The sequence below is a fragment of the Lissotriton helveticus genome, chromosome 9 (assembly GCF_964261635.1).
Source record: "Lissotriton helveticus chromosome 9, aLisHel1.1, whole genome shotgun sequence".
Taxonomy (NCBI): domain Eukaryota; kingdom Metazoa; phylum Chordata; class Amphibia; order Caudata; family Salamandridae; genus Lissotriton; species Lissotriton helveticus.
Genome location: NC_136070.1, coordinates 1,149,681,339 through 1,149,709,224, shown reverse-complemented (window position 1 = coordinate 1,149,709,224; position 27,886 = coordinate 1,149,681,339). Strand labels below are relative to the sequence as shown.

The 27,886-nt window shown below is 39.9% G+C and overlaps 1 protein-coding gene across 1 annotated transcript in view; it reads left to right on the top strand.

Moving 5' to 3' along the window:
* The window catches only part of CACNA2D3 (calcium voltage-gated channel auxiliary subunit alpha2delta 3), a 2,522,256-nt gene that overhangs the window by 1,711,994 nt on the left and 782,376 nt on the right, over positions 1–27,886 (top strand). The window contains exons 20-22 of the mRNA XM_078662383.1: positions 499–560; positions 4,456–4,523; positions 7,221–7,266. Coding sequence (XP_078518509.1) covers positions 499–560; positions 4,456–4,523; positions 7,221–7,266 — 176 coding nt within the window. The remainder of the gene's footprint in view (positions 1–498; positions 561–4,455; positions 4,524–7,220; positions 7,267–27,886) is intronic.

The window sequence follows — 27,886 nt, the reverse complement described above, 5'->3', positions numbered from 1 at the left end:
TGTTCAGTTTCAGGCCCTGTGCAATCTCAGTGACATTTTAAGTTGTCTGTTTTTCAAACAGTTCAAATCCTATTGTAGATTATTGCGTAGATTTACTACATGTTAACTAATATCTGGTGAAATGAATGTCCAAGTCGAGCAATTTGCTTAAACATATATTTCCACCTTGATTCATTTGAATCCTCAACTAGGCGTCTGATAACATCCTCATACATTTATGTAAATGTGATTTCTCAGGGTTCTATTTTATTTTCAATGTGTTCGGTGTCTATTCGAAATGTTATGTACCACACGGTATCGTTTTATTATTTACTATACTTCATGATGCTCTATATTTATGATAAGCTACAGGGTGTCAATTCTGATAAAAGTTCTTTAGAAAAGTACATTGATAAAACTATTCTGTAAGTTTTGCTTCACTTGGGTTGCATTCTAATGTTAAAAAATCACATTGACTCCATATCTTTTGTTTTCTCCCTAACTTACATTTGAACCAAGAAACGTGTATTGATGATGACCAATGACTACTATTACACCGACATCAGGGGTACTCCTTTCAGGTATGTGCAAGACTGAACACACAATCTATTATTCCAATTAGAAACATGAGCCATAATTGTTCAATATAAGTTGGTATATTGTGCTGTACAGAATTGAAGACATCAAAGTGCAAAAACTGAGGCTTAGCACTCATTACGAAAACAAAATAGCAAAATGAATAAAATGCTAAGAATGCTATACATGAAAATCTATTTTTCAACTCGAATTTTAGAAACATATATTGTTTGTTTATCCTTAATAAACACATCGCATTCTTAGTACTCCCTTCTAAACTGTCTTTAAATTGAAATACAAAATCCTGCAAAAGTAGTTTTTGTAAAAAAAAAAACTCACTTTAAGTGAGATAATTTTTAACAAAAAGCATTGGTGGAAAGTGCTTTGGCTTAAACACGTTTTGTGACAAACTAAAAAACGTTGTCTTCTTTATGAAGTTAGTGGGCGAATCCACATTTTGCCCACTCCTTCTTCTCTGTTGTAGGGAGAAAAACATTACTACAGGTGGTATGCCCTTATTTCAACAAATTAATATGTTTAAAACAAATTGTATTCCTTATGCTGATTTCCACCTCATTCACCTTAACTTAATCAAATCAAATCCTAGTGGGATTATAAAGTTAGTGCAAACATACAGAACTTGTCAGTGCTTTTAATATCAGGACTCATATATCTTTATTTCAGTGCATTACAGCCCAAATTACATAGTCTATGTCTGTACTGAATATATTAGTATATTTAATTTTTTTTTTCTGTTTCTGCAAAGGAGTTTCGTTTTGAAATATTCATGGCCGGGCGTTAATACTGGTGGCGCCCTGTGCAACAATATTTGTTAGCACCCACCCCAATGGCCACCTCTGCCACAGATTCCCTCACCCCCTCCCTTTAACAGTGCCCCTCAAGTCTCCAGAACCACAGTCTCTCTGATTTATTTAGTTTGATAGCACCACTCATATCAGTGTAAGGTGTCGCAGCACTTTACATTACACTCATTGGACAGAGACGATCATAGGTGTGTAAATCAGTGTATAGAAAATGTTATATCAGACAGGACTACAAGGTGTAGTGTAGGAGTAACATGTCATCGATACTGATAGGCAATATAGATTAAGAGTCCTCATTCTGGAAAAGCACAAATTCCGAATTTAAAATGTAAAATCATTGTTAGAGGTTCTCTTTAATAACAAGAATCGTTTTCTACCCAAATGAACCCTTTTCACAGGATTAAGATAATTAAAGACTGAGCAAAAAATATATAGCTCTAACACATACCTTGCAAATTACACGCAGCTCTTTGAAGATAGTAAATAGCTCAATGTTCTATAATAGGGTTTTGACTTACAAACAACAAGTGACAAAAGGAGCTCCCTTATAGAAACAGTAGCCCACTGACCTATTTACATTATATGCACTTTGTTATCTGCATGGTACACGTTCTTAGCAGCAGCAATTTTAACCCTCTGCGCTATCTTTGGATGAGCCAAAACTTCCACTAGACAAACCGCCGTCCCTTTCCAGGAAGACGATAAATCACCTGAATTATCTTGACATTTTAATTGATGCTGGAACATATCTGGAGGGCAGGAACGTGGCAGCAGGTGCTTTTTAAATGATGATATACTTGCAAAAATGATGCACCCACCCCAAGTCAGCGCCCTGTTCGGTGGCACCGATCGCACGGCTCTAGAGCCGGCCCTGGAAATATTGGCATGCCACTATGTTCTCTTATGTTCGTAATATGTGACTATTAACGGCAAATAAACATTCCACTCTCAGAGAAGTGTATTGCCCCTAACACCCGCTCATTCTACTTCTATACTGTGTTTGAGGTTTTCTGTTATAACTCATCCAAAAGTTCAAATGAGCTTCTGGCATTCAGAGGGGTTATTTGCCAATTTTCACTTTTCCAGCAATTTAGTTGAGACTAAGCATGTCCTTCCCAACAATGTCAGAATTCAGTGTACTAATTCACATATGACTGGAAGGAAGAAGGAGAAACTGGAACTGAGTTAAGCATGTTGTCACACCTGACAAGGATTGGGAGTTTCAGTTTTTGTTTTATATTGAAGCTGTTTTGTCATCACTTTCCATAAAGGCCTATCAATAGGGATTGTAATCATGCAATTCTCTTCAGGAAGAGCTCATAACCATTATATGACAAGCTTGATGGAGTATCTTTGCAATGTTACTTTTTGGTTAAGAATAATAATTAGGATTAAGGACTTGTTTGCTGGGACGCATGCATGAGTACATGTATCTATCCTGAGCTGTATAACACCTACATTTTATCAAAGTATCCTCTTCAGGTGTTTTTAGAGCCTATTTTATGGCAACAATTTTGAGACGTTAGTGAAGTTGATTCAACATTTAAGCAAGCAGTGTTCTCTTGGAAAATAATACCAGCATACTTATGTAAGCATAGTGCAAAAATTCTGTATTTGTCAGAGGTGCTCAACCGAAAGCTCTAACACCTAAAAGTCCCCTCAGAGTGCCAGTTTTTCACACTACCCAAATGTCAGTATGGACCTTGTTCAGGTGAAAGAGGCATAAGAAGTCTACTGGCTAAGTTGCACACTATGGAAGAGATTCGGGTTCAAATCCCGGCCTTTAAGGTATTCAGAAGTGTCTGCTCTGCCAAAAATGAGACTCAAGCGCAATATTGTATTATTTCCACCATTTTCATTATGCTTGTTATGTAAAATGTCTTGCTCAACTAAGCCATGTTGTAACATTGCTGAATAGCACTCTTCAGTTAATGCTCTGGCTCAACATTTTCTTACATTAAGGTCTTCTTCTCAGGCTCTCTCTCTATCACTAATACAGTTTTGTATCTATTCTTAAACTAACAATGTGTGTGAATACCTGTAGATGAAAAGTCATATAAGCAGAAATGGAAACACTTTTTTATGCAGAATGGTAAACAGGCCTAGTAATGGCAAGTTTAAAATATTAAATCAGTGGTGCACATTAAATATGCAAGTGCACTTGTAAACACAAAATAAATATGACTTGTCAGTACATTAGATTCATATTGCATGTGGCATACAGTAAATTTTTAAAAAGCATTTGTAAGTATGGCTAAGAGCTAAAATGTATATTAAATATACCCATTAATGTTTCTAGAGTAAACATATTCTAAATGTGTGAAGATGGGTTATTCAACAAGTCTCCAAAGATTAGCTAATTTAATTTGGTTAAGGCACACAGTGTTATGTATGAATTCTCTAATTCGACAGTAAATGCACTCTAATAATGATGTGAAATGCAACATTTCTTATTAATGTCATTAGGCCACACAGGAAACATGTGCTAAGTGCATGTTTAGGTTAGGTATTTGTGACGTGTAAAGGTGGGGTCAAAATTATTCTGTACCACTGTGAATACTTTAAACGTCATCAGTGCTCTGCAATATCAGACTACAGGGTGTGTAGGTTTGAACTGTTTCAGGAACCAATGTCCATGTGCAGATGTACCAAGCGAGTGAGTGATTGCTTATTCATTAAAGGCTTATTGAGTTCTTGACAATTGACAGTGGCAAAATGTACTGGATAGACAGATACATTGTTTCTCAGTTTATTCAGGTGAGTGTTTCAAAGCTAAGAAGTAGACTATCCCACTGTGCTAATATTTGTATAAGATACACAAACTGCATTTAGTTAAAAGAAGTGTATGCATAGCTGATTTAAAGAAGTATGTTTAAAAATTCACTTGGCTAAAACTGAGAGCGTTTTACAGACCATTTTATGTGTTGATCGTGTCTGTCAAGCATTAATACAATAAACAAATATAATGTTCCACGTTAAACACTTGAAAAGCAGCGTGCCAAATGTAATTTAAGTAGTGTGCCATCTTGTTTGCCAGTGATTTTGAAATTGACTTGTTTATCTTTCATTTATATAGTTTAGGTGTGGCTCTCTCAAGAGGACATGGGAAATATTTCTTCAGAGGGAATGTCAGCATAGAAGAAGGTAAGATATTGAGTACATGAACCAATCTTGTGCCAACTCCAAGAACTGTCCAAAATGTTTTCGGCATAGTTGTAATTTTTACTCTAGTTACAGCTGATAGAAAAAAAGAAGTCACTGAAAAGAACATGTTAACAAACTATTATTCCTAGTTTAGTTTTGTTCAATCAATCAATCATTCAATCAATAAATAAATCATTTCTTGTACTTGCTTGTAATTAATAACTATATACAAATTGCTGATGAAAGTCATAATCCAAAGCATAGAACAGTCAATAAAGTATACAAAAGTTACAACGCCTAATCTGGCACTAAAAACAGTTCCCACACAGTGCAAAGTAATATACATTTGAAATAACAAAATGTTTGCTATGCACACAAAGGTACAGTTTACATCAAAATCCACATCACTGTGAAAGTAATCACAGTTGCAAAAATATATGTCAAATAAGCTGGCACTGAGCTGCAGACACTACACAAAATTAGGGGAGGTTTGCCATCTGGGACACATGGGAAAGACCCCACTAACCAACTAATCATGGATGGAGAGAAGAGTAAAAACTCAGTGGACTACTCTGCAGCCCTCCACTGGCAGAGTCTAGTAGTATGCAGCAAAATAGCACCACATCCTTGCACAGGCACTATGGTACAAGAGTTGATTGGCTTTAATTTTCAACAAGCATACTGTGTGTTGTACAACAGTGATTCTTAAAATGTGACTTCTCTAAACCCCCACCTAATCATTACTGGAATCTGGGCACGTACAGTGAATCATTTTTGGAATCCAGGGAGCCCCACTGAGTCATTATTGGAATTCAAGGACCCTGGCCTAAGTAATTTTGATGACTTGAACCTCAAAGCAATACCCCAAAATAGGAAATATTCGTTTATCAAACAAATACACAAATTATTAAATATTTTATTTAATTCACACACAACTATACAACATTTTCATTGTAATGGAAAGGTTGGAGATTTGCTAAATTCAATTGAGGCCACTCATCATCCATACTGTATTCTGTTTGATGCACTTGCTCTGCTCCCACAATATAAATCTAGGGATAACAAATTATTAGTCTCCCATTTAAAATTCCTTTACATTTGCAAGCATTTTAAATTTTTAAGTTTTAAATTTTGCTCCTTTACTTATATACAGTTTATTGATCTGTTAATGTTATTTAATTTTCTATAAAACGTAAGCTAAAAATAAGAAAAGGTGGGTCCTTCTAGGACAATGATCATGCAGAAGCCACTAGTGCCTTTAACTGCTCCTGACCCTGCCATTGCCTGTATATATTCTTTAACTGAACAGCTTCTGTTCTGTCACTTGCTTTCCTGGCTTACCTGGGTTCTGGTGCTTACATTTCCCATAGCCTCAGAGACTGAGAGTTGCAACCTGCAGCTCGCAGTCTTCTGAGCCCTGAGGAGGCATAGAGCAAGAGAGTGTGGCTTTGCAATTGCACTCTTAATAGGCTCCACTACCCAACATCTGTCACCAGGGCCAAGACTACACAATGTTGCTTCCAAGACTGAGGGAAACACAGCAAAGCTATTGTCACTTGTGTGTATGTATGAGCATGTTTCTGCATTTCAGGAGAGTGGTTTCTGCCTTTGTGTGTGGCGCACATTCAAATGTCTATTGATCTCTATCTAAAATGAGTTGGCTTTGAGACACGTTCATGGTACTCGAGGCATATTCATAGCTATCCCTAGAGCAATATTGGTCATGCAATATTGCAGACATGCTTAGCATATTATTCACTACCCTATCCCCTCCCACCACCCTGGAATAGTGTGGCGACATCGAGGAAATTGTTGCTTCTGGCATATTGTATGTATCCTTGGAAATTTGGTTTCTACCTATCTCTAAATGATACTGCTCATTCAAGACACACAATTATGAAGCCCATAACCTTAGGTTTCTGTTAAAAAAAGCATCAAGTTTATTTTTATTTTTGAGGATACATTCATGCATTTCCCAGCTATTGTTAAGTCCTGATCTTGTGTTTAGGAGCTTGTAGCTAAGAGAGGGAGCTGAGTTACTAAAGATCACAGATAAGGAGAGCATTTTCGTTATGGCTAGAATGTTTGCTGGGGAGTGACCCAAAGTGAAGTTTGGAATGATGAGATTTGCCACTGAGTATTTTAAAGTTTGGAATATTGGGGAAAGTGCTATGCCATGTACATGCAAGTGAGCAAAGAGTCGTTGTCGCAGTTTTCACTTAGTCAAGGGCTCTGGGAAATAGTATGTCGGATCAGGAGTGCCCTACCTCCAACCCTACCATCTATATCTGGCTTGTACCTCCTCCAAACATCAGGAATGTGTTTATTCTTCTTTATGCATAGTACAATATAGATAAATATTGGTGCGGGATGGCATGCATTAGTAATGCTCTTCATTTCAGTTCAAAAAAGTTTTGTGTATATTGTTTCTGTTTATCTAAAGTACCTCTTTGTGAATTTGTTCATTTTAAAAAAACAAGCTATATACATATATTAAATGTGTGTTCTTGCACAGCTAAGCATGTTAACCTAAGAGTGTAATATTATTAGGCACTGTTACATAGTGATGGTCAAATGTGAGTGGCCATCCCTTTTTCATTGCACTAGCTGAAAATATTAAAGGAGTTTACAACACTTTTTAAACACTTCTCTGTGTAAACTGTTTTCATATGCTCTCCAAACTAATTCTTGTTTCAGGGCTGCATGACCTAGAACATCCAGATGTGTCTTTGGCTGATGAATGGTAAGCTTTAATTAGTTAAAATGATCCAAAGTTCAATCTCTCTCCATCTGTTTTACTATTTTATATCCTCATTCAACAACAACAAAAATCTGTCCGTGCCTGGTCAGATCTGATCTGTGGTGTCATTCTGTTCTTCAGTGTACAAATTACCAATGACAATATATACTTGCAAAATGTGTTTAACATTCAATAAGAGACATGTAACTCCTATTCTTTCTGAAACTTTTGAGTTTGATGTTTTTCTCACATATATCCTTAATAATAATTGTTAAATGTTACAAAAGCCAAATTAAAAACATGAGCGGAAACACAATACTCAGCTGGAACCCCCAGTTTACTTCTGTAATAAAATAGAAGTATAGTGTAATAAAGCCCAACATCAGTTTCAATTTTTATAAATCATAGCATAGAGAAATCAGGTTGTTGGCACTTATACAAGAGGTCACGGATGGTATTGCATTTTGCACATTCCATCCACTTTCACTTTGGCGATGATAAGTGGCTGCCACCATTACACACCTTTCAAGGTGGTAGAGGACCATATCAATCCAAAGGTATGTCGCAGGGTTTCTGTTCTCACACAGAACTGTGCACAGAGGAGTGGAACCTCGGCAAATTAGGGTGTCCCAAAACTCACCTTAGCAACCAACTCACCCCTTACCGAGCTAGCTACAGTGTCTCATTGGACATATCAAACTCCCAATGTTTAGACAAACCAGAACATGAACTTACAGTACCTCAGGGTACGTGGGACTCATGAACACTCTTTCGTTATATTATCATTACAAACCAGAACATGGAGTAAAGAACACACATGTGCATTTGAAATGTTTATTTACTAATGCCGTCTTCTCAGGCGCAGTATCTTAGATAATACAAGTATACTTATTATCAGTAGCAAAATTATCAGCATAGTTACTAAGACATAAAAAGCGAATGGTGACAGCATGTTAACATACTGTAATGAATAAGAGTTAACAACACTTATATCTCACCCTCCCTAACACATATATTATATTATTAGCTAAGAAGGTCTCTTTGGGTTGTTTCAGGGCGGGCCCATACCTTAGTGTCCTAGCATGAAGGAATCACATCAGCATACACCAGCTCTCTCTGCATGTGCACCGCATCAAGTGTGTTCTATGTGCCTCGTGCAAAGCAATATCAATCCCGCCTGAAGCCAGAGTTGGCAAAGGCTGCACTTGTGTTATGACTATGAAGGCGTGGAGATCAGACCTCATAACAATTCCATATCGTGTTGTTCCTGAAACTTCAGCACTCTTCGTGCAGACATAGTTTACTAAGCAAAGCTGATATCAGAGCAATAACATATTATTCTCACATACACCACGGCAAACTACTAGGTTGAAAGCTAAGTCAACAATTAAGTGTCGTGTGCAGAAGTTGCAAGAAAGAAAAATGGCGTTTAAACCTCAAATGTACCTATGCTAACTTAAACACGATATAAGGATATACAGGAGCTATATGACACCCCCCCATGATCCAAGAACGGACTAAATATGATAACAGAAGTGCCATCTCATGAGAGCAGAACTCAACAGTAAACGAGCATGAATTGAAACTAAAGATCAAAAAGGTAATGCTAAAAAATAGCTCAAAAATATAATGTGGCTCAAGCCAATAGGCAAGAAAAATTAAAAATTCATGACAGATAAGTCAACGAAATGCTATAAATCAGCAAGTCAATTCGAAGCAGTGTCTATGACAAAACTGTATATGAAAAATAAGTAGCAACAGCCTCCAATATGAAGTCACTGTCCTCATCCGAAAACAGTTCAGCCATCCAATTTAAAAGATGAAAGGAACATACGTGGTCCTCCAGCACCGGATCCTCTATAACCATCAGAGGACAGCTCGGTGGGTTTTCAAGAAAACTCAGTTCCAAGAAATTCCGTGCTGCCGACAACACATCCCAGGGACCAATTAGTCCATGCGCCACTGCTAAGGCCATAATCCTCTCGTCAGAACAAACCAACTCGTGAGCAATGATAGGACTCATCAGTTGATTAAAATCGACGTCAGGAGAAACCGGTCCGCAGAGACACAAATCAATGGCCCACTGGAAATCACAGGTCAGGCAGTGAAATACAGGCTGGACACAGGTGAAGTAGGAGAATCGAAAAGATAATCCATATGCCGTGCTCAATGTCGCCAACGGCAGTGTGCCATAATATTCAAGCATGCGGTTGCGAAACCGCGTCAGTAGCTGTTGCGCGGGGTCTTGCACAGGATGGACATCCATATTTAAAGAGACAAAAAACCACTAGCGCGCCAGCTGCTAATGCAAGTAAAAAAGGGAACCCTCCAAACAAGGATGAAAAAATAGAATGGAAGAAAGCAGGGATGACTCCAAAAATCTTTTCAAAGGAAGTCACGAGACCACTGCTAACAACTTTAAAAAAATGTGCAAGGCCTTTTGTGGAGGATGCGTTAAAGATAGTTCGAACCATCGCTCCGAAATGCAAAGGCAAATCAGTATTCAAAAGAGCCTGAACCTCTGTACGGGTGTTTGCAATGTGAAGCACGAAAGTTTCACGGGCCGAGCTCAAGGCCACCTCTTTCTGGGACAAAAGAGCCCTTATTCTTGCCATGCCGCTGAATTCTGCTCCCAAGGTCGGTATCTGTGGCCAGATGGAAGACTCCTTATGTTCACGTGTGGGAGGATAAAGCACATTTCTGCAGCAAAAAACCCGCTCACTTACTGTTACTATGAAAGGAATACCTTTAATTAACCCACAACAGTCCTCATTATTGAGCATTAAATAACTACCATTCTCTAATAATTTAAACGTGGGGATGATAGCAGGAACTGGCGTGCCCTGTAAAACGCAAGCCATATTGGGTCGGTCCTTGTTGCATGAACCGTGTAACTGTATATGTCTACACATTAAAGAATGATCTGGCATCTCAGTGCACTCCTCCCCTGTCAGATAAACTTCCTGGTCATCCTTAAAACATCTGTATGTGTATGGGAGTGACCAGACTTCATGAAGGAAACCGCTACCTAAAGGTTCATAACGACCTATGGGTACATATTTCATGCAATTTGAAAACTTATATAAAGCAAAAGGCAGCGTTATTAAACCGTGGATAAGCCACGTTGCAGCAGTGGCTTCAGCCACGGAAAAAGGTAAAGATTCTAACCTTTCAATATGTAACATAGAAAAGGAAGCATCACGCATTGAAAGTAAGCGTTGTTTGTCAGTCAAATTAAACGGTGCAAATAAAGAAGAAACGTTCATGTACCCCCAGGGAACTTTACCCATTTTCAGTGTTTGAAGGGTCCATGCAAACTGCATGATTGATCGTAATTGATTTTGACCATGGTATAATACTGACACTTCATCATGTATAATATCGACGACTGACGACACAATATTATCCAATGTGTAAATTCTAGAGGAAAGCACATTAATGCTATTGTCAACAACTGCAAGCACTTTCTCAAGATTTGCTTGATCAATGGCCCTAAGGCGTGTAGCAGCCTCAATCTGTGATAGCTTCCAAATTTCATTGTAAACCCCATATAACCACCTTTTCGACCTGCCACTAGCCGGGCCTTTAATGAAATCATTCAAGTCCACGTCTGCATTTAGTTTAGAAAGGTGATTCTTAACCGCAGGTAAAGTTGAATGTTTCAGCCAGTTTTGACACAATTTGCCTACAGAATACGATGTGACAGTATGACCTAAGTCAAAACGGGGATCAGATCTAACAGTTTTAAAACCGTCAGTGCAATTCAAAAATCTATGTTGGCAAGAATCAGCACTACGGTGCCAAAGCAGCCAACCCTTAGGATTCACACTGGAAATGTTAAAGGAGGAATTAAGAAGTAGAGTCTGTAATTCTCTAATGGATAACTGAGTAAAATTACTCCAACCATCATATTCCTCTAACTCCGGGAAAGAAGGAGCGTTCAATTTTTTAGAAGTAGCCAATCCAAAGCATGTGGTCTGGGAAATTGTTTCATTCGGGATGAGACATGCACGGTGCAAAGCCTCAGTGCCTTGTACCTGCCAGGCCTTTGAACCACAAACTGATTTAAGGTCTATCGTATCCTTCCATAACTCATAGCCTCCAGTAACTAATTGATCAAGGAAGGACTTGGAATACAACAATTTAGTATCGGTAAGTCTAACCTTGGACATTGGCATTTTTCGAAACTTAAAATAAAAGGACTCGGGATTGGACTGATTAAAGTCAGTGAAGTAAGTATACCTTCTCAGAAATGTTTCAGAACTCCCCTGATGAGGCGCTGGGCAATGTTCCCACTGAGTAAAGTTAACAGCATCCCTTCTGGATGATGTTTTGTGTAAGAAGTGATTGCCATAATGTTGGTAACAGAATAATTCACCATAATTAGCAGATTCTAAATATAAATCCTCAGCATCAAATGCAGCATAGTATTGCAAATCAGAAAATAAACTTTCTACAGCTTTGACATCCCAGTCATCAGAACGAATGTTTTGTTTCACTACATCCCCCATATTCACTCTAAGTACATTAGGGACATTAACGACTTCCGTTGGGCCATGAATCTGAAACCGAACTGCATCCCACACGATTCCATCAAGGACAGGCCATGCTGTGATGTTAACCAAAGTCAAGTCTCTTTTTAATCTGTGTGTAGAATGTGAAGAGGAAAGTGGGGCCAAAGTTCCATTTAAATGAGTAATGCAAGTTCTCTCCTCGACATAGTGTCCATTCATAATTCGAAAAAAAAAAAACACAAAACCAATTGACATAAAAAGGTAAACTGAAAAAAGGACCAGCCAAATGTAAGTCCAAGGGGGTATCAAAAAATGTTTTTTACACAGGCTAGCATAAACTGCAATTCGAGAGGGTTTCTTCGAGGCAAGGGAAGCAGAGTCAAATGAAAATCTGGATTCCGTGGCTAAACGAGCTTGCAGGTCAGGCATGGACAAATCAGTGGGGTAGGTATAGTCTATCTCATCAATGTTAGTTCCGGGTAAATTATTTAATAACGGACTGGAAACAGCAGGTAATTCGATGGCCACTTCAGGTTCAATATTAGAAGCAGTGGGCATAACTGAATTCCTCACAATGGAAGGACAGGAAACAGCCGGTGTCATGCTAAGAAGAATCGGCCACTCTGTGTATCTTGACATTGTCAATTGAAATAAACCTGTTTTCCTTACGTCCAGGAAGTGGTGGTAAAATGACAGTTCTTGTGCCTTTCACTCCAAGGACCGGAACCGGAGCTCGATAGGAAGGACCAAATTCTTTCTTGTTATCGATCTTCTCCCGAACCAGTTCTCCAACTTGGGGTAGCCAGCCAACTACCGGGATCTGCAACGCATCATCCGACGTGGAGGGCAAATGTTCCTTTGCAAGACTGTCTCTGGTCTTTTGTAGATTCTGTAAAACATTGCAATGTTCATCTGCGTCAAAGGAAGTGGCGCGAACCACATAGTCTAGACCGTCAAGGTCAGGGACGTACATCTTGATGCCAAAGAGCATTTCGTATGGGGTCCGCCCACCCAGAGACCTTCTAGGGAGATTATTAAGAGCACGCTGCACGCCATAGAGGTGAGCCAGCCAGTTTCTGCCAGTGCCTATAACTCGGGCTGTCAAAGATTGCTTTAAATCACGGTTCATTCGCTCAACTACACTGTTACCCTCAGGTCTGTAGGGAGACGAAAACTTGACTTGGACCCCCAACGAAGTCATGGCATCCTTATACGCCTTAGAGGCGAAAGCCGGACCCTGATCCGAATGGAAGGTACCACAGGCAAAAATCCCTATAAAGATACGCAAATCTCTAATGACAGTCCGTGAATCAGCGCTGCGATGTGGCCATACCCACACAAAGCGTGTGCATGAGTCAACTGCTACTAAGATGTACTTATACGCAGTATCAGATGAAAAAGGACCGCAGTGATCCAAATAAACACAACCTAGTGGTTTATTAGAAATGTACAACTGAGTCTGTGGCGGACGCGTAGCAGTTGAAGGTTTAATCTGCTGGCATATGTCACAAAGAAGGACATAATCACGCGTCTGTTTGTACAGTCCCCGCCACCAGAAACGTTGTTGTAATTGAGTTACAGTGGCCGAGACGCCCGCATGCGCAGACGCCACACCTTCATGTGCCGCTGTAATCAAGTCTGCTCTGCGATCCGAGTTGGGAATCAGCCGTTCCCCAACGTCAGGAATTGTCACAAAAGGAACCTTTTCGGGACTTAAGTGGTATTTGTACTTCGAAGGGAATCCCGCAGGATGCTTACTTCCCTTCTCAGAGGCAGCAACTGCTGCCAAGATGTCGCTATCAATCTTGGTTTTTGACCTAGTAACCGCTGCAACTAAGTATGTAGATACTGCTAATTTCGCTGCTTCATCAGCAAGCGAGTTGCCAACAGCGTGAACTCCTACGCGCTGATGACCGAGAGTATGAATCACATAAACGAGTGGCAACATAGCCTTAAGCTCTGCCACTCGAACCCAGATCATTTTATGTTTTATTGTGCTACCTTTGGAATCATGAAATTCATTTTGAATCCAAAAGAACAAGTTCTCATTGTAAGACTGGACACAGTAGAAAGAATCACTTACAATCAGAGTAGTAACACTTGGATCTGCGTACTCCAACGCTAGTAAAAGAGCACGAAGCTCAGCTAATTGTGCAGTGCAATCGCCCAGGGGCAACGTGTGTACCTCCCTGGAAATGAATTCATCGTTCAACATAGCACCAACCACAATAGCGCATGCGGAAACGTAGGCATGTTTAGTCTAATGATGTCAGGCAGGGCAGTCATAGACGGGGTGCCGAAGCACCTTGTATAAACTGCCGCAAATGTTTTTCCCCAGCTTTCACAGTCAACAAGTTCAGGAGTTAAATCCTTCGGTAAAGTAATCGTCAACATTCTATGCTTATCAGCAGGAGTAGAATTCGGAAAAACCGCCTCCAGTTGATCAAACTTCTCAGCTAGCCAGAATGGGAAGTCATCGTTGTCAACTGGACGAGCACCAAAAACCGAATTAACCATCACTGGATTGAGACGCATTCCGCCTCGATCCATGGGAACGGCCGCACCCCCCTGGGGACCACCAGGCAGGTGGCGACCGATGTATTGCACTAATGCATGAATCACGGAAATGGAAACAACATGCAGCCTACGAATTTCCTGCAGGGTACAAGCGCCGTGATTCGGGTGCGGGGTAAAGCCACCCAACGCAGGCCAATTTGTACCTGGAATTGAGAGTGGACCTAACCTCGCAGCGGACAAAGAGTGGGGGAGGGCGCCATCAAACCAAACTCGATGCTGCCAATGATCAATAGGTATTTCCAATGCCCTGTACGGTGTATACTCAGCCGGGACAGCCGAGGCGGTGTAGGAGTGGAACAAACCAGAATTAGCGTCCACAGCCAGAAACGTAACCCAAGAGTAAAACAACTGGTAAGGGAACGCCGGATCTGCACATACCACTAAAATCACAGCCATCCCATCCACCGGGACCTGGTACGTCTGAAGATGGTTGCGTACCGCTACGCGACTATGCTGCGCAATGGCCACCGCCGCCATGACAACACTGGAAACAAGAAAACACAAAGAATACTTTGTAGCACAACTGGGTAGTAATTCAAAGAAACCGTTTAAGAAAGAATCAAGCTTGAATAATACCTATCTCAAAAAATAGGTAGGTTTCACCGACACCCCGCTTTCCGGAAACGGAGGTGAAGGGGTTAAGGTATGAACGATAAACTACTCGAGTGTCATGATATAAGACCACCGAAACCGTTGGGCGCCATGTCACAGGGTTTCTGTTCTCACACAGAACTGTGCACAGAGGAGTGGAACCTCGGCAAATTAGGGTGTCCCAAAACTCACCTTAGCAACCAACTCACCCCTTACCGAGCTAGCTACAGTGTCTCATTGGACATATCAAACTCCCAATGTTTAGACAAACCAGAACATGAACTTACAGTACCTCAGGGTACGTGGGACTCATGAACACTCTTTCGTTATATTATCATTACAAACCAGAACATGGAGTAAAGAAGACACATGTGCATTTGAAATGTTTATTTACTAATGCCGTCTTCTCAGGCGCAGTATCTTAGATAATACAAGTATACTTATTATCAGTAGCAAAATTATCAGCATAGTTACTAAGACATAAAAAGCGAATGGTGACAGCATGTTAACATACTGTAATGAATAAGAGTTAACAACACTTATATCTCACCCTCCCTAACACATATATTATATTATTAGCTAAGAAGGTCTCTTTGGGTTGTTTCAGGGCGGGCCCATACCTTAGTGTCCTAGCATGAAGGAATCACATCAGCATACACCAGCTCTCTCTGCATGTGCACCGCATCAAGTGTGTTCTATGTGCCTCGTGCAAAGCAATATCAATCCCGCCTGAAGCCAGAGTTGGCAAAGGCTGCACTTGTGTTATAACTATGAAGGCGTGGAGATCAGACCTCATAACAATTCCATATCGTGTTGTTCCTGAAACTTCAGCACTCTTCGTGTAGACATAGTTTACTAAGCAAATCTGATATCAGAGCAATAACATATTATTCTCACATACACCACGGCAAACTACTAGGTTGAAAGCTAAGTCAACAATTAAGTGTCGTGTGCAGAAGTTGCAAGAAAGAAAAATGGCGTTTAAACCTCAAATGTACCTATGCTAACTTAAACACGATATAAGGATATACAGGAGCTATATGACAGTAATGACTAAAAACAACTACTCTTTTTCATTTATCACTGTTAGATGTAGCATGGAGGCCAATAAAGAGGTTCATTAAAATTATATTTTTATTGTGGGCCACTGTTAGCTGCACAGAATTGAGATTCTCACTGAATTATATATACTACTAAAACAGTAACAGTTTTCAGGCCTAACAATATTTTTAAATCGTTATTCAACAATAAACAAGTTGTTTAATTTCTTTATCACCTTGGAAAATATTATGGAGATCATTTTCACAGAGATCATATAGAAGTAAATATCACTTATCTAGGTGCAGTGTTATTTGCGTCCACATCACTAGTACTCGTAATTTGCAGGTTTTTTTAATGCGTATGCTATGTTATCGCCCCATCAATGTAACAGAAAAATGTATTTGGATGTAATGTATAACGTAAGAAATTTAGATGCAATATTTTGCATGTTTAGGTCCGGCTTGACAACACTGTTGTTACTGGTAACAAATCTTTCAAATGTACACAGATAGGCTTTAACTCCACCCAGGGAAGTATTGCTGCCTCACATCATGCAATTGACTGTTTAGTTATGGTATGTAATGTTATGCAGATGTGTATAGCTTACTATTACCCGTGAGGGTACCCTGGCCCTGAAGAGATGTGAGTATATGCACACCTACGGCATAAGTGATTACTTAAAAAGCCAGGGGTTTAGCTTCCTGTGAAATTCCAGAAATGAGGAGGAGTATCTCATGCATAGCGGCAGGTCAACCCATGCTTTAGGAGTGATCTAGGAGAAGGCTCAACCATCAGATCTGTTTTTCTGTATGCATGGTATTTGTACAAGTAGGAGTCCAGATGAGCGGAGGTGTCTTGAAAATTTGTGAACGCAGATGCGATTGTTGAGGTACGCTGGGCCAGTGTTATGTAGTACATTGAAAGTGTGGGAGAGGAGTTTGAATTGTACTAATTTGTGAATGGGGAGCCAGTGGAGCTCCACCAGGGTGGTGTGATGTGTGTGTGACATGGAAGGTGATTCTGAACACCAAGTTCTGAATGGTCTGTGTAGTGTCTTGCAAATTAGAAATGATGGAACCCTTTTGGCTCTGTCCTGATAGACTCTGTAGAACTGTGTCGTCAATGTTGGAGAGAAATGAAATAAAGACTGGTTTGGAATGCTGGGTTCGCAGTTACGCACAGAAGAATAACGCTGTTTAATACTAAGCACCTATTGTGGCATAGTCATTGGCAGGTACCCAGACTGGGGAGAACACTACAACTGGCGAAGAGTTAGGGAATAAGTAATCCGAAGATCAACAGTGCTCTCCTTGAGAGTTTGCCATTGTCCAAGCAAACTGCTCATGCATGCCATATTTTTTGCAGTCGAAGTATGGAACCGACGCTTAATGCATATGGTGTGAAAGCGCAACTCCTGCCGCTGAAAAGAAGTTGAAAACAATGAAAGCACTGCAAAGAAATCTACATATAAGTGGCCAAGAACCTGCTGTTCAAATTATACATAAAGGTACCATGCTACTTTGCAATATACAGTCAAACGCAATAAGGAGTGATAACACAGAAGGTGAATGCAACCATGGTTTCAAAGAGACACCCCTTGTGTCGGCAAATTGCAAAATAACGCTAAGATCAGAAGCTCTGTGAGTCAGAGATCAACCAGGTGTCAGAATGTGCAAATTGACAATGAGAATAAAAGAAATAACCGAATCACCAAGCCCATTAAAAAAAATCGACATACCACTGAACTGGATGAAGAGGTTCAAGGAGCCGGCCATACATGAACTGGCCAGCCACCAAAAGTTCTGAGTGGAGCTCACAACAGTTTCACTGGTCTTTGAAGAATAAAGAGCAGAGAGCGACTTTCGGAATAGTGAACTTTCTCAAATGGCAGCTAAGAAAGAAGCCATGTTTCCAATCATAGGCAGTTCCGAGGCCAGCACATCACAAGGCCTCAGACAGGATTTGCACAAAAGAGCCTACAGTGATCCTCAAACAGCATCAGAAACAATGCTACTTCCAGCCCTACTAAGTACCACATTGGTATACAATGGTTCTGCATTCCTGAAACAACCACCACCGTTCGATATTTCCAAAAAGCTAAATATTGCCGATAGATGGATTGGTTGGATAGAAACATTTGATAATTTTGTTGATGCACTTGAAGAGACTGATAACAAAATGGTTCTCAGGTATCTGAAAAATCTTGCTGGTACTGGTGCAAAAGAAGTCCTAAAGAAAATGCTGAGAACTGATGAAGAAGTCACATATTGTCAGATTAAAGATGTGTTGAATCTCAAGTTTAATCCAAAGGCAAATGTTGATTAAGAATGATACATCTTCAACCAAGAATGTCAGAAAGTTGGTGAAACCATTGATGAACTTGTGAAGCGACTAAACACACTCATCACACTTGTAAGTTCAATGATGATGAAGAAGCTATGCATCTGAGAGTTATTGATGGATGCTTATCAGATTCATTCAGAAGACGAATGCTGAGAGAAACTCTTAGCCTGTAGTGAGTATTAATGGCTGCCAGAGCCGAATAACTTGTTGATAGACAAGCTGCTGACATGGAGGCTGGAGGCTCCCAGAATGAATCCGTCTTGAGTGTGAAAAGTAAGCCAAAACAAAAGACTGAGGGACAGAAAGTGTTGTATACATGTAAAATAAGTTATGTTTTAGATTAGGAGTTTTGTTTCCAATTGAAGATAAATGTCTTGCTCTTGGACAGATAAGTAAAGGCTGTGGGAAGGAGAGCCATTTGTGATGGTTTGCAAAGTGAAGGAAAAAGTAATTGCGTCATGGCCATCAGAAAGTCCAGAAGCAACTTTTGACGTACACCCACAAGGCCAACCAGCAACATCAGTTAAGAGAAACCGACAGTGAACTAAGTTGATCTTCATCAAATTCATCACCAAACAGTTCAGCTCTATCAATATTAACTGAAAGTTAAGACAATTATTGTGCCATGTTGATGTTTACCTCAGAAAAGCCACTTGTAAGGAAAAATGTCAGTCAAAGTAAGATCGGCATGCCAAAGCACCAAAGTCATTCAAACATTTTCCAAACATTACACTGAAAGTAAATTGTTGTTCGAAACCTTTCATTATTGACAGTGGTGCATCGATAAACATTATGCCTGAGAAGAAATACAATGAATTATCTCTATTGTCGCAACTTATGCCATTGAAAACTAAAGTGAATAAATGGGCTGCATCAAGGCCCTTAAAAAGTCAAGGATCATTTGTAGCGACAATAAAACATAATAACATTAATGTGCAAGCACTCATCCATGTCCTTTAAAGCACAGCACCAAGTGCCTGTCTACTAAGTGTCAGCACAGCTGCAGATATGAGACTGATTTCTGTGAATTACAACATGAATGCTCACCACGAAGTAGTGTCAATATCCTTCATTATTTTATAGTATGAGAAAGCTTAAGACTATTAAAGTAAAGCTTAATAATAATGAAGACGTCCTGTTGTTCAGAGACATAGACAAATTGCTTTTCCTTTGCAAGACGTTGTTGAAAAAGAACTTGAATCATTACTTAAGCATGACATTATTGAGCGTTCCACTGGTCCAATACCATGGATTTTTCCCATAGTAATAGTGCCTAGAAAGGACAGTGAAGGAGCTGCACACATATGCGTTGACATGTGTCAGTCAAACACAGCAATTGAATGAGAACTGCATACAGGTCCACACATTGCTGACATGATAACGCATGGATTTGGCCTAATGGCTAAAGCGGTAGACATCAAAGCTGGAGAACCGGATTCGAGTCATGGCAAGGACGCTCAACATCCTGTGATTCTTGGCAAATCACTTAATCTCCCTGTGCCTCACAAAATTAATGTGTCTGTCTGTAACGCAACAGGTGCTCTTGTAAAGCGCTCTGATACCTTCGATTCGAGTTCACGCTATATAAAACTCAAAAAATAAAATAAAAGAAATAAAATGGTGCCAAGGTCTTCTCTCGCCTTGATCTAAATAAAGGCTATCATCAATTGGAACTCAAAGAAGATTGCAGGTACATTACAAACTTTTCTACACATGTTGGCCTGTGTCGTTACAAAAGGCTAGGTTTTTGTGTGTCATGCACCGCATAATTGTTTCAAGATGTCGTTCTAAGTTTTATATATCCTGTCATGAATTAGTTCAAATATAGGGATGGCATATTGGTTTTCGGAGCTACACAAATAGAGCACAATAAAGCTCTTTAAAAAAGAATGTAATTTACTTGCCGAAGCACGTTTGACTTTGAAGTGTGAGTTCCATAAAACAAGGCTAAAGTTCTTGAGCTATATCTTTTCAGATGGGGGTATGACATCAGATCTTGCTAAAGTAGAAGCACTGTCAAATGCTGATCCCCCCCAAGTTGTTTCTATGGGGGGTTCATTTCTTGGCATGGCCAGTTACTGTTCAGAATACACACAAGAGTTTGCCACTGTAAGTGCCCTGTTGAGAGACTTGACATAAACAAATGTTTCATTTCATTAGTCACATGAATGTGAGAAAAGTTTTAAGAAAATCTAACAAGTCTTTGGAAATGCTACTGAAATGGTATACTTCAATCTGAAACTTCATACAGAGGTTGCTTACGCTAGTCCAGTCGAGTTGGGTGCTATCCTTGCACAACACAGCAGACACTTGAATGCTTGAAGACACATTGTGGCATATGCAAGTAGACATTTGTCCCTAACAGAACGTGCTTACTCCAACCAGAAAAAGAAAGTTTGGCTGTGGTATGCGCTTGCGAACAATTCTGTGTATTCCTACACTGAAAACCTTTTACGCTGGTAACTGATCATCAAGCTTTACAGACTGTATTGGGCAATCCAAAGGCCAAAATGTCTCCTACCATTGAACAATAGGAATAAGGTTACAAGAGTAAAACTATACTGTTTTGCATCATTCAGGGAAGGATCAGAACCCTGCTGACTACTTTTCCAGAGTGCCTATACGAGGTCACTGTGCTTTATCCAAGACGGCTAAGGCCCTTATTAACTTCATTGTAAAATCAAACACACCAGGTGCCATTTTGTTAGCCCAGCAATGCACCATGACATGGTAAAGATAATGACATTTTAAAGTTGAAGGATATCATTACACATCAGTCATGAAACCAACATAAGTAAGTAATCAAGTAGTAGGGAGGAGGAGTTGAGGTCCATTCAGTTCCCCATTCTAGAATCAATTAATCAAAATGGACACTTGTAGCTATAGGACCATTGGCTATAACTGATCACCCTCATAAACCCTGGTTGTTATTTGCGGTGTATATCTATTCTCCGCCCCACACTCAGCGTTATGGCATAGTCATCGGGTGTCCAGTTAACGTGCTATATGCCAGCCTTATCCAAGGCAGCCTCTGGTCTGGATAGCAGTGTCTAGAGATTCGAAAGACACCTCCAGAGGGAAGGTAAAGTGAAGAAAGAAAAAGTTGTAGATCTAACTAAAAAGCAATATCTCTCCAAAATTGGAAACTTTAATATAAAAGGAGATGTATTGTTGTTTAAAATAAGTTGGATATGGTGGTCAATCGAGTAACTAGATTGCCCTATATCTCATAGTAAACGGTCGACATGTTTCAGCTCTCTATGGCCCAGCCGGGTCTGTAGAGCATTCATCAGGACAAATGCAACAACAATTGGGTACTCACACAACTTGTGTAGGTTTCAATACGGTGTGTGCATTTTAGTCAACACTCGTTTAGAACGTTATTTGGGTTCCTAAAAACAGAAAACACAAAACACAAAGACACAGAGAAAGTTTCATCTCTAATGTTATGTGATCAGAGGTTTCATCATATAGCAAGTTCTATAATCTATATTAAGATATACAAAACAACATTATGCACATTATTTTGGGCAATTGCAACAAGAAAATGAGAAAAAGAAGAAGTAACAATGAGGACATGTTGGGTTTATACTTGTGCAGTAATGATATGTAAAACTAAAAGGCTCATTTTAATATTGAGCGTTAATTGATTTGGAGTTAGTGGAATTCTGTGCGGTATTGATAGATGTGACATAAGGCAGGTACAGAGTGTACCTCTGATGTAAAAACTTTGTACAATATTGAATGGAAGTGCCAGTTTTACAGCTCAATGGCAAATTTAGACAGCCTGAAGGTAAGGTCGGGAAAACACTCGATAACTTACAGAAATTTCCTCATGATGAATTTGTGGAAAAAATGTTGCTATGCGTTATGGGAACATGTTCACAATTAACTGTGAAAATGGTAATGGCTTTAAACACATGTCTTATGTGTAAGTAGAGTCCAGAGACACATAGACTCATGTTGTTTTAAATCGGTAGTGTCTCTGTGAAGATCGAATGTCGTCAACATGCTGAGAATATTGCAGGGGTTTGTCATTATTCGAGAACAATTCATAATTGTCAGGCTTCCGTATATGAGGTCATTATGTTATAGCATATTGCCGTATTGGCGTTTTTCAATTTAGACATTTACCTTGCTAAGGATACTCGCTATCTTCCTCAGGGTGCGTGGGAAGTCAGTGCAACCCGAGCTGTAACGGGTAACAAAAACATTACATTGTGGGTCACTTACTTTGTGAGGTTGATGGAGAGAATCTCGTACGGCCGCCATTCTTACCCGCATGTTACCGGAATCCTAGCGTCTTGTGCTGGCTCTACCCCTGGGTAGGCGGAGACCAATTCCTTTTCCTCTTTTGAAGGCGCATAGAGGTAGAAGGAGGACTAAAGGCGTACTTTCATACAAGGATCAACAGGTTATGGAATACCATCTATAGCGCATTAACACATGCCTCGTTTCTACCTGGAAATGTCAACATTCTCTCTTGATGTTCGGTGGTAAATTTTCACATGATTTCTGGTTTATAAACATATGTTCATGGCAAAGTCAAGATTGAAAAATAAAAATGAAAATGAGAGTTATTGGCCAAAGTCATTGATTTTATAACATTATGATTAACAGGGCGGTGTTTTACGTCCAGTATATTTTGCTGATTTTGATGAGAACTGGTGCCACGGTATATTGTCGTTTAAACCAGTGACATGGGTTTCGAGGCGGTTCACCCACCTCTGTTCTTTCTCAAAGAGTATTTTCTCTGCGTTCAGGGTTTTGTTAGTCAACATCTCTAACACTGTCCATCTCAGTTCTTCACAAGTATGACCTACTTCTACAAAATGATTGCACAATTTGGTAGTATTCTTCTTAAGTCTGATGTTACTCTTGTGCTCTCCTATTCTCACCTTGACTTTTCTGCAGGTCATGCCCACATACTTTTTTTGGCATGGACAGCTCACTAGGTATATCACATGAGTAGAATTGCAGTTTGTGTGCTGTCTTTGAGTCCACAGGAGGGTTTCAGTGAGTTGTAGTGTCTTCGTTGTGTTGGTCAATTTGCAAACTACACAGGTTCCACAGGGGTAGTGTCCAGTAATAGGCGTCATGTACATGTCTCTTTCTAATATTGTCACCGTTCTCTTGATTGGACGTGTGTGCACTAAGGTGTCTTTAAGGTTTTTAGTGCGTTTGTTAGCGAACCTCGGTTTTGGCCAGTTCTGTTTGCCGGATGTGATCATTCCCCAGTTTTTCTTAACTAGTTTTTGAACCTCGTAGGTTGCTGGACAATAAGTTGTTACACATGTAACTAGATCCTTAACAGGTTCCTTGACATGGCTCTGGAGAAGGCATTCTCTATGTTGGAGTCTTGCTCGTTTGCGGCATCTGGAAACAGTAGAAGCTGTATAGTCTCTCGCTTTTAGTTTTTGACTTAAGTCTAGCGCTTGTTGTTTATAGTCAATATCTTTGCTACAATTGCGTTTTAGCCTTAAAAATTGACTGTAGGGGAGATTATCCCGCAAAGGTTTCGGGTGATAGCTTTTGTAGGTAAGTAAACTGTTCTTAGCCGTTGGTTTTGTGAACGTTTTTGTTTCCAATTTCCCTTGTTCAGAAAAGATGGTCAGGTCTAAGAAATCTATCAGTTGGTTGCTTGAGGTAAAAGTAAATTTAAGCCATCTGTCTCTCCCGTTAAGCCACTCAATGAATACGTTCAGATCTTTATCCGTCTGCCAAATCATTATGATGTCATCTATGTAACGTTTCCAGTATAAAATACTGGAAACGTGCGGATTGTTATCATTGAGTACATACTGGCTCTCAAAATGACTCACGTAAAGTCCGGCTACTGAAGGAGCAAAGGCACTGCCCATGGATGTCCCATGGCACTGCAGGAAAAGATCTCCATTGTATTCAAAAAAGTTTTCTTTTAGGGCTAGTCGACAGCATTCCAGTACAAAGTGTCTTGGGGTGGTGTGAGTCCAATTTTCCACATATAGAAGATCTTCTAACATCTGTAGAGTGTCTTCTTGAGGGAGGCTCGTGTACAACGACTCGACATCCAGCCCTACAAGTAGCATGGTATCTGGATTAAAGTATTTTCCTACGATCTGAACTAGAAGATCACGTGTATCTTTGAGATAAGTAGGAGTTTTTTGGACAAGGGGTTTGAGATATTCGTCTGCAAACTTTGAAAGGGGCTCTAATATGGAGCCTATCCCCGAAACTATCGGCCGTCCTGGAGGGGGAGATTTGTTTTTGTGAGTCTTAGGCAAAGAGTAGAAAAAGTTGTTTTTGATTCTTTCAGTGTTAAGAAGTCAGCCTCTTTTTTCGATATCCACATGTTTAATTCTGCTTCATGTATCATAATCGCAACAGTGTTCCTCAATCTTTCTGTCGGGTCTGTATCTAGTTTCTTATAGAACTTGGTATCAGACAGTAATGATAGACATTGTTGGTTGTATCCATCTTTTGTAAGAATCACTACTCCTCCCCCTTTATCCGCCGGCTTGATGATTATATCATTGTTGTTTCTTAATTCTTCTAGTGCCAGGCGTTCTTGTTTACTGAGGTTCTGGAAGGTCTTTCTTTTCTTCTTGTCTAGCATATCAATCCCCTTCAGGAGGGCTTGTTCAAAAGTCTCAAATTCCACTGGAATGGTGCCATTGGGAGGATTAAAAGTGGATTTTCTCCTTAATGTCGTATCGCCTTCATTTTGTTGTTGTTCTTTGTCTGAGAAAAAGGCCTTCAATTTTAATGTCCTACAAAACTCTGATATTTCACACTTCAGTTTGAAGATATCCAAAGGAGGGGTCGGGGCAAATCCTAGACCTTTGTTAAGGATCTTCATTTGGTCCTTGGTCAAATTAATCTCTGATAGATTTACGATCAGTGATTCTTCTTGCTCGTTCCTCGCTGAGCAGACGACATGCTGCGAGTTTGGACATTGGGCTGTTGGTCTTGCCAAGTTAGATTTTTCTTTCGTCCACGAGAATGATTCTGGCCTCTCGATAAAAAAGGCTGCTGTGGTTGAAGTTGGTTTCCCACATTTTGCATATATTGATTGCCCATTTGGGGGGGCTGTTGCATATCTGGGTTGAAAGGGTTAAACTAGTTTCCGAATTGTGGCATATATGGTTGAAAAAAGATATTTGATTTCCTTGAAATAAATTTGAACGTTGTCCCCTATTTCTTCTTCGTGGACGTCGGAATCGGAAGTTCCCCCGACCTCTTCTGGTATTATACTCATCTGTACTTCCTTCTGAGCCATCTGAGGAATTCCAGCCTGTTGATTCACAGTCTGACCCTTGATCCGTAGCTTTATAATCTTCTTTGGAATAGGGATGCATCCGTTCCTGACTAAACTTTTTTAGATCTTTTCCAAGTTTTTGAAGTTTGCTCTGCATAAGAAATTCTTGTGTTTCTTCCATCTCCTTTGTTATTTCTTCTAGTCTCTTTTTAAACACGTGAGGGTTAATGCCCTTTCTGAGTTCATTTTCACATACTTGAATTTGTGTCAGTAAGGCCTCCGAAAGTCTCTTGGCTGTCTTGCCTATTAGGACCAAATAGTCCAAAGTGCATTTCCAGGAAATCGACGACCAATCGCGCCTAAATGCCAGGTCATGTAGAAATATCCTGGGGGCATTGTTAACCCACAGACCTCTTGGAGCTGATTTAGATCTTAAATATTCGGTCATAATAATGCCATGTATGGCTGTGCGAATTTGTTCTCTTTTTTTCTCCATTAACGTGTCCCAATCGTCCGTTTGGGCTAAGGCTTGAGTCAGATCGGAGTTTTCTAAGAGAGGTTGTGCTGCTAGAATTTCATCAATATCACTCCCGCTAAAGCTAAGACCACAATTGTCCTCCATAGTTCTATTATCTTCTCTTCTCGATTCTCCCTTAAAAAACTAATCGTAGTTCATAAGGGATGTTATTTCAAGATATCTCCCGCAGCTGTGCGCTGCTTAAAGTAAGTATTCAAGTAGTAGGGAGGAGGAGTTGAGGTCCATTCAGTTCCCCATTCTAGAATCAATTAATCAAAAGAGAATGGACACTTGTAGCTATAGGACCATTGGCTATAATGGATCACCCTCATAAACCCTGGTTGTTATTTGCGGTGTATATCTATTCTCCGCCCCACACTCAGCGTTATGGCATAGTCATCGGGTGTCCAGTTAACGTACTATATGCCAGCCTTATCCAAGGCAGCCTCTGGTCTGGATAGCAGTGTCTAGAGATTCGAAAGACACCTCCAGAGGGAAGGTAAAGTGAAGAAAGAAAAAGTTGTAGATCTAACTAAAAAGCAATATCTCTCCAAAATTGGAAACTTTAATATAAAAGGAGATGTATTGTTGTTTAAAATAAGTTGGATATGGTGGTCAATCGAGTAACTAGATTGCCCTATATCTCTCAGTAAACGGTTGACATGTTTCAGCTCTCTATGGCCCAGCCGGGTCTGTAGAGCATTCGTCAGGACAAATACAACAACAATTGGGTACTCACACAACTTGTGTAGGTTTCAATACGGTGTGTGCATTTTAGTCAACACTCGTTTAGAACGTTATTTGGGTTCCTAAAAACAGAAAACACAAAACACAAAGACACAGAGAAAGTTTCATCTCTAATGTTATGTGATCAGAGGTTTCATCATATGGCAAAGTTCTATAATCTATATAAAGATATACAAAACAACATTATGCACATTATTTTGGGCAATTGCAACAAGAAAACGAGAAAAAGAAGAAGTAACAATGAGGACATGTTGGGTCTATACTTGTGCAGTAATGATATGTAAAACTAAAAGGCTTGTTTTAATATTGAGCGTTAATTGATTTGGAGTTAGTGAAATTCTGTGCGGTATTGATAGATGTGACATAAGGCAGGTACAGAGTGTACCTCTGATGTAAAAACTTTGTACAATATTGAATGGAAGTGCCAGTTTTACAGCTCAATGGCAAATGTAGACAGCCTGAAGGTAAGGTCGGGAAAACACTCGATAACTTACAGAAATTTCCTCATGATGAATTTGTGGAAAAAATGTTGCTATGCGTTATGGGAACATGTTCACAATTAACTGTGAAAATGGTAATGGCTTTAAACAAATGTCTTAGGTGTAAGTAGAGTCCAGAGACACATAGACTCATGTTGTTTTAAATCGGTAGTGTCTCTGTGAAGATCGAATATCGTCAACATGCTGCGAATATTGCAGGGGTTTGTCATTATTCGAGCACAATTCATAATTGTCAGGCTTCCGTATATGAGGTCATTATGTTATAGCATATTGCCGTATTGGCGTTTTCAATTTAGACATTTACCTTGATAAGGATACTCGCTATCTTCCTCAGGGTGCGTGGGAAGTCAGTGCAACCCGAGCTGTAACGGGTAACAAAAACATTACATTGTGGGTCACTTACTTTGTGAGGTTGATGGAGAGAATCTCGTACGGCCGCCATTCTTACCCGCATGTTACCGGAATCCTAGCGTCTTGTGCTGGCTCTGCCCCTGGGTAGGCGGATTCCAATTCCTTTTCCTCTTTTGAAGGCGCATAGAGGTAGAAGGAGGACTAA